Consider the following 8,535-nt stretch of genomic DNA (forward strand, 5'->3'; position numbering starts at 1 on the left):
ATCAGTTCAAATTTAAGACCTAAATCAAAATACCCCTTATGAAAGTTTGACGACGCGTGTTGCATGATATAACATTTTTTAGTCAATCTCATCAATTCACAAGCAGAATGAAAGTGAAAAACAACAATCAACTCATCACTCATTTAAATCATGTTTATCACATACAATTGGATTGGTTGATTAGGGGTTTTTTTTATTTTTTTATTTTTTTTATTTTTTAATTTCTTTCAAAGATTAGGGTTGTTCAATAATTAACGGTACACAAACAAAAACGTAAAACCATTAAGTTGTTTAACTTTAAGTTTTTGTTTCATACATTCTCTTAATTTCTCCCTCCTCCCTCCCTTTACCCACTTTCATCCTTTTTTTCCTTAATATAAACTTGCCTTCTATCTCTAGTTCAAAAAATTGAAGAAGAAATGATTTTCACTCTGAAATTCGTGAAATACTTAGGTTGAACAGTGTGATAAGTCAAAACAAAATGCCATTAACATTAACCAAAGTTGAGGTGATTTACCTTCTGTCAGGTTACTGAAGAGGGGTGAACGCCCAAGAACTGTAATGTCATTTTGGGATCCAGGGACTCCAAAGAAAGTATGCCAAATCCATGTGTTATACGAGGCAACCGCCTCTAACACAATAGTTGGCTTTCTCGACCTTCCGCTAAAGCCTCTTTGCCATCTAGTGGGACAATTCTTTCAATTCCAATGCATCCAGTCTAATGGCCTTACCATGCCCGGAAACCCACGGTCTTCAGCTTTGAGAATGAGACGATCCAGATCTTCTTGATTTGGCTCGCGGAGGTACTTCGCTTTGTAAAGCTGAACAATTGTGTTACAAAATTCAACAAGAGTATCAAGGTATGTAGACTCAAACATACCAAGGGTTTCATCCATCGAATCAGCTGGGGAACCATAGGCCATCATTCTAACCTTCTGATAAGGTGAGAAACCAGGGCGACCTGCTTTGTCCAAATCCTATTGAAAGTATGGATTGACATGTTGGACATCATGAAGTAAACGCTCAAAGACATGACGTCTCATCCGGAAGCGACGCCTGAAATCATCTTTTATGTATATCGAGTTGGCATTGAAGTAGTTGTTCATCAGATTGGCATGCGTCATCGCTCCGTTTCGTGGTTTGTAAGAGCGATTAGCAACAGAGCCACCCCATTAAGGTTGTTCCTTAGTTGGCTGACACACCATGGCCGCAGCTATGGCTGCCACATATTGTGTGTTGCACCATGCTTCATTTTCTTCATCAGACTCCTCATCTTCTTGTCTTATATGTGCCTATTTTTCTTCCAATTTGGAATTGGATGAGAACCCCCAGTTGGAATTCGAAGAGGATCCAAAGTTGGAATCCATTGTAAACTTGAATTGAAAGAGATTGAATTCAAAGGTGTGTGAATTATAGCCCAATATCCACCCTATTTATAGCCAAGAAAAATTCAAATCGTCAGCTACCCATTGGATTTGAATTTGAATTTTTTTCGGCCAAAATTTAAAAAAAATATTAAAAAATTCTCAATTTTTTCCTATAAATTTAAGTCATTGTAGTTTTTAAATTTAATTTGTAGTTTTTAAGTTTAAGTTGTTGTAGTTTTTAAATTTAAGTTGTAGTTTTTAAATTTAAATAATAAATTATGTTTGGCCCTATGGCCCTCGGTTGGAGATGGTAAGAAATATGGCCATGCATTGTTCATTAAGATATTAATTTTTTGGAGAGCTAGAGGGCTAAAATGAGCCCTCTAGCACTCCTTCGGTTGGAGATAGTTTAATGGTGGAACTGTTGTGTCCCACTCAACAAGGTTCAATGTATATTTGTGCGTAAAGAGGAACTTATATGACACATATATTGTTATTGTGTTGTATTGTGTCAATAAGTCAATAATACAACAAGGATAATGCTTCTGTCCCCCTATAAGAGATCTTACTTGTCCTCTCCACTTAAGATTAACGAACTTTTATTGTTGGAACATCATAATTGGAAATGTTTATTCTCTTTATCAAAACATCATCTCATGCAATAGATAATTCAATTTGGAGATTGTTTAGTCATCCATATGTATTAAACTAATCAACAGTTTTATTAACAAGTAGCATCCTCATGATGAATCACCTATTTTGTTTTATACATATGAATGACTAAAAAAAATTCCAAATTGAATAATGTTTTGCATATATCGTTGTTGTTTTAAGGTCAATCTATTCACTTGTCTAGATAATATTTTTCCTTGTTCGCTAATAAATCGACTGATTAAACTCATGTTTCTATAATCAATTCGATCCACCGATTGGATTGAAGGAAAACGCCTACAAAATGTAATCTTTAAATGATCATGTTGAAAATGAATAATGTTCGGACAATAAAAGTTTGTTAATCGTTAGTAAGAGGACAAGTATGTCCCCTCGTAGGGAAACACAATCATTGTCCATACAGAAATATGTGTAAACTTTCTTGTATGTAATAATAGAGTACTGGTGTTATAGAACTCATTAGTATTAGTACGTAAGAAGTGCACTGCTAGCTCTTGAGTCCTGAATGTATATGATCGTCCGTAGAGTGGAGTGGATTGTGTAATAATTATTCAACGAAGTGACCCTAGTCCCCTATTGTTTGTATTCACCTCAGCATCTTTGTGGACGATTTAATTTCATGAAATGATGACATATAGAGGGCCACCTAGCGCAGGGGGTCCATATATATCATTCCATGGAAAAAGGTTAATTTGATAAGGTGAAGATGAGACACCACTCAGGAAAATTTCCGAGTAAGTGATCAAAGCAGGGAATTAAATCAGTGGATTAGCCCCAGTTGAAATTAGTATTACTACTAAATGTCAAAGATTTGCGATTGAGATGTTCAGATAATTACTGATAAGACACAAGAAGCTAATCAGAGAAAAAAATAAAGAAAGATAATGTGAATACATAATTGACCTCTACATATAGAAATGAAAAAAGGACAGAGATATTATATTACGTGGGTACATTATGTATACGATATAATGGCGGAGCCAGAATTTCAAATAATGGGGTCATGATTTCGACCAAAAAAACTTTAATGGACTATTAACAGCTTACCAACATCTGCTAAAGGCTTATGCCAATATATGTCAACAATTGCTATGATACATATGTCGAGACTTGTCAAAGATGACCACAGGAAATTGAAAAGTAATGTGGAAGATTGCCAATGCTTGTCAACTAAGGCATTTCATCGAGTACTTGATGTGCACAATAGAGTTGCAAACAAGAAGAGAGAAAGGAAGACATGATGATATAAAAAATAGAAGAAGAATTAGGAGAATGAGGTAGTTTAGTTTGCTGAAGCTGTTAATAGGGTCAAATACAATACACAAACAAATGTACATAGAATTTTTTTAAGTTATTAGATCGTCGACAATCAATGATTTCATGCTGACTCCACTACTGATACAACAATAATTAATGTACATATCTGCAGAGGAATCGCACGATCAACTCAACTCCTAGGGTTTTATCCCCCTTTCCCTTTCTCTTTGGAAAAGTCTCGTTTGGAAAAGAGCAAAAAATAATGTCCTCGTCTCGCATGTTTCTACCAAAAAACGATAAAATCTAAAATCATGCATGTTTCTACCAAAACAAAATAAAATAAAATGATTCATTTTTGGTTTTCCAGTCCAAAATATTTTTTTCTTATGGTTTCTAATTTTATTTGCATGCATAATGCATTACCCATATGGGTCTGAAGATATAGACAGATTCCTTTACTGAAACCCTAGAATCAAATGAGTAGAAGCAGTTGGTGGCACAGCTTCAATGCCACGTGTGGAAAATCAACCAATTGGGGGCCCACCCTCTCCACTAAGGCCTCGTTTGGTGGGTCGTATAAGAGATCAGATATGACTATACTAATATGGACCCAGTCGTTTGGTATCCTTACATATTAAATAGTCGCCAGATTAATTTAGTCAGTCTGCCTATTTAGTAGGGTATGCATCTGCATAATAAACCTTTTCAAAAGGAGTGGATTATTAGTCTGGTTTCCTTCCCTCTCTCTCGCACTTCGTTCTCCACGACACCTCATCTAGCCATCATCGTTCTTGCCGTCACCATCAACGCCTACAGCTGCCACATCTTCCTCTGCTACAAGAGCCCCAAAGCCTGGCCATCGCGCGTCGAAGGCTCTAAGTCCGATCCGCTTGCTAAGTTCGCATGCGCTCTCAAAGCTCGCAAGAACGACGATGTTGTATTTGACTCCGTTACTCACTTTGTTTCTTTGGAGTTCTGAGCTTCTTCTGCAACTGGGTCTTGCAAAGAAACATGGTGTATTTGCAAAGATGTTCGTGACTGAAATTGCAGTGAAGGAAAACTAAGTCTATGGGTGTTAATTGCAGAGCTTCAGAGTTGGAAATCAGTTGGGGAAGAAGAAGAAGGGAGAGAGAGGGAGGGAGTTTAGGGATGCGGCGGAGAGATATGGGGAACAAAAGAGATGTTTTCAATTTTTTTTTAAGTTTGATTTAAATAAAGGAAGATTTCGTTCTTTTTTTTTTAATTTGACCCATTTGGTGGTCGTGAATGTGTAATTTTTTTTTTTTTCCATTAATCATCAATTTTTATCTTAAAAGTAATAATACTTTGAATTCCTTCTATCCGGTATAGTACTAAACACACTATAAATAATACGATCATTAGTCCGATACTATACCAAACGCCCGACTAATTTAGTCAGTACTATCCGGTGGCTAATTATCCTATCTGACATAAATAGTCAGTACAGTCTGATCTGCCAAACGAGGCCTAAGTATCATGTCCTTTCTTATTGGTCCACCCTTTTTTTCTTAGTTGTTTGTGTAATCAAACCCAATTGCTTGTTAGACCATCTCCAACTCTTAAGTTAAAACTTAAAATTTTTAGATCAGAAAATTTAGGTTTTAACCTAGAAACAAATTTTTTGCTCCAACCCTTCTGGGTTAAAATTTTAGCACCAAATTATTAAAAAATGAATTTAAACTAATTTTTTTTCTTGAAGTAACTTTTTTAAAAGAAAAAGTTATGTAGAGTATCCTAATTTAACTTTATGAACATTTTAACCTAAAAATATTTAGATTCTGACAAATATTGAAAAATCACTAACTGACACCATGAAACTCGTGAAATACTATGAAAGAATAAGAAACACATAAAAGATTTTTTTTTTTATTTTTTTTATTTTTTATTTTAGTGTTGGATTTCATCAAATTAGATCTTAACGGTTGGATTCAATGAATTTATAAATATAAAACTAAAAAAATATACATATATGGTGGACCAACCCCACTAACCCAAAGAATAATCCTAGGCTAAATTTGGCCTATAAATGAGTTTTGAGTTTTAACTCATATTTGCCCCAAGAGTTGAAATTTGAGTTTTACTACAAGGGTTATAGTAGATCTTAGGGTTTGATGGACTTTGAGAAATCTATTGACTCTATAATCTATATGGATGATTTTGACGAAAAAAAGAAAAAAAACTATATCAATAATTAACGATCTATGTAGATGGGTTATATATATATACATACATAATTTCAATTTTAGATTGGGTTTGGACGATAGTTGTAAGATTTGAGTATTAACCGACTTACATTGTGCAGAGCGTGACTTCAATGTTACGTAGCATTTACTGTAACAGTTGTTTTAATTGTTAAATTTGGAAAAAAAAATTTAGGTTTTATATTTTCAAACCCAGTTATTCATTTTCGTATTATTTAATACCATGTAGTATTGAAAAAAAAAATCCTTTCATTTAATTCTACTTCTCTTATAATTATTGTTGGAAGCATTATTAACACTCAAGCTAAGCTTCATGCATTATGAGGGCATCTTCAATGAGGAAATGAAAATTTAAGATCCAAAAATCATGTTTACATTCCATTTCATATTTCTAGTAGATGTAAGTGAAAGTTCTACTCCAATAGTCCAATAGGAGGTTTGTAAATTTGATATCCAATTTAATTTTCTCTAATTACTTAGTGAGGTTGATCACCAAAAGATGCAAAAATAAATACATATTTAAGTTTTATTTACGTCTTCTGACAAAGATGGATAATTACATTTCGCTATTGAGGAATTTTGCAGCAAGAAAAGATATAAAATGCCCATTTCATAGTATTTTGCATCTCGTATTAGAGAAAATCCATCCCACTAAGGCCTAATTACCCCATCAATTGGTTAAGGCAATTATTGCCTTAGTGAATGTTCAAGCGCATCTCCATCCCAAATAATAAATTTCCCCGACAATTAGTATTAAAATTTATTTAAAAAATAAAAAAAATACTAAAAGTATCTTCTTTTCTAAAGGTCCCCTCTCTCTAGAAACCTCCCAAGTTTCTCACTCTCCCCCCCCTTTCTATCCCCTCGTCTTCTTTGCCTCTCCTTTTCTCCCTCACCTTTGTTTTCCCACACCACACCAACCACATAAATTTTAGTCACCCAACACATCCAAGAGACGCCTTGATCCCAATCTATGACTCGTCAGAGAGTAAAGATTTGCTCAAGATCGTTGTGTTGAGTAGGAGGAATCTTCCAACAACTCGTTGTCTTCAGTTGGAAAGAACAACGAGTCGTCTGATGGGTCATCAGAGGGGGAGGAATCCGGCATCGTATTTGAGTTTCCAGAGCTTGGTTCATCTGAAGGATTGTCTTCAGTTGGAAGGAACATCGCCCTAATTGATGGGTCATCAGAGGGGGAGGAATCTAGCGTCAAAAAAAATATATACAACATGACTGATGTCAACTTAACGCTAAATGCACTGAGGCGCTAAGGCGGGATGAAATGGCCCGAGTGCTTGGTCCGTGGGTGTTGAGCCCACTGGATAGCCACTGATATGTATAGGCTAGAGCTCATTTTGTTGTTTTTAGTGGTTTGAATTATCCAATCCTCCTTACAACTGGATGGGGTGAAAATGCTCTTAATGGGCTCATAATTAAGATTTAGAAATGGTTCAAATTAGTTTTACCTAAAAACTTTGGTTTGGAAGTAAATTTATCATCCCCGAGTTTCTTTTAATTATTTTTCGCGAATAATACACGTATTTTGTGCATATTTAACAATGGTACTTGTATTATTAGCTTATCTTATCCATCCGTGTCCTATTGGAAAAGCCTCCATATAGAATAATTAACTAATATTGGAATATTTACGTACATGATGACTAATTATTCACCGTATTTTTATAAATATTCGATGATACACAAGTTTTTCCCGTGATAGACTCATATGTTTTAGCACTCCTTTTTTATCTACAACTACAAGGTCGCATTTGAAATTAAGTAGACTTGTCCAAGATGCAACATTAAACCCAACAAACCCATAAATAAATAAATAGTAAAATGTAATGCATTTTGGCAAAGATTAAGATGATTAATTTCATGATGAAAAGAAAGAAAAACCAACTTAATTCTGAACTAAAAGCTTCCAACCTAATTTCGGATTTGTGCCTTGAAGGATTCCAACTTAATAATTATGTGTCCGATGGCTACATAAAGCTTAATGCGTGCGGATAAAATTCATTCCAATAAAAGAAGAAATTGAGTAGATAAAGAAAAAGGAAAGCAGAATGGGGAAGGGGAAGATGCGCGTAAACTTGTAATAAGAAGGAAAGATGGAGAAAAGATTTTACTTTTATCAAATGTTTTTGGTTCCTTTGAAAAAAGAAAAGGGAAAAGAGAGAAATTATTAGGCAAACAAGAACATCTTTGGTGACAAAAGATTGATAGGGACCCTATGATGACTTAAACAATGGGCATCCTTGAAATTCCGAGGAGATGTGGACCATCTCAATCCCTTATGCATTTACTTTCTTTTATGCTGTTTGGGGGTTTGTTTTGTAACAAAAATACGGTGTGGGGCGCAATATATAGTATCCCATACTATCAAGTTGTGTTTTCCTACAATTCTATCACGTGCATTGGGTATAAGTATCAGAGTATTAAATGCTTATCTCGACTCAAATTTTCAAGTTCTTCTAACCCTTGTTTCTGTATAGTTATTCAATTATTTCAGCGCATTATTTGCATGATTTATTTCATATATTTCTGATACGAATTTATAGCAATATTACACTTATTTTTCCAACAATCTTGGTACGATATTAGTGTGTTGTACTGGTATATTAACTCAAGCTTTGTAACTGTGTTGTATTGCTATAACGTTACTTATAATTATTAAAACTCGTATTTAGAGCATCGTCGTTCAGATGCAAGTTGGGGACCATATTTTCCCCGGCCAAGTCAGACCAAAACCACTTATCATGGCCTTCCGCAATGGATCAACCAATCTCTTGGCATATGTTGCGGGCATCGATCAGCATCAGGATTCAAGACAAATATCGTAAAAGGAAAGGCAATAATTGATGACCTAAGTGGTACCACTCCACATGGGAGATCATAGACACAACAATTTCAGTTGAATCGGACTTCATTAGCATCTGATTGATGTTATCATCCTGAAAACTTACATTCGGCCATCCGTTGGGCTTAACAAAATGATATGACTCGCCTTTCTTTAA

General features: G+C 34.8%; 1 protein-coding gene across 1 annotated transcript; it reads right to left on the bottom strand.

The window, feature by feature from the left end:
• Positions 1 to 698: 698 nt before the first annotated feature.
• LOC125471495 lies at positions 699 to 1,124 on the bottom strand. The gene is made up of 2 exons (XM_048571934.1): positions 1,032 to 1,124; positions 699 to 977 (listed from the first exon to the last, which is right to left on the bottom strand). Exons 1-2 carry the CDS (start codon positions 1,122 to 1,124, stop codon positions 699 to 701), a joined length of 372 nt encoding a protein of 123 aa, XP_048427891.1.
• Between the last annotated feature and the right edge of the window lie 7,411 nt (positions 1,125 to 8,535).

This window comes from the organism of the source record quoted next, unplaced genomic scaffold (assembly GCF_019419815.1).
Source record: "Pyrus x bretschneideri cultivar Hongxiangsu unplaced genomic scaffold, Pyrus_bretschneideri_v1 Contig6, whole genome shotgun sequence".
NCBI lineage: Eukaryota > Viridiplantae > Streptophyta > Magnoliopsida > Rosales > Rosaceae > Pyrus > Pyrus x bretschneideri.

Excerpts from the sequence above, each read along its gene's own strand:
- LOC125471495 (XM_048571934.1), bottom strand. The coding sequence starts at position 1,124 with ATGACGCATGCCAATCTGATGAACAACTACTTCAATGCCAACTCGATA. Across the intron at positions 978-1,031 it reads GCTTCCGGATGAGACGTCAT|GATTTGGACAAAGCAGGTCG; the intron begins GTCTTTGAGCGT and ends TACTTTCAATAG.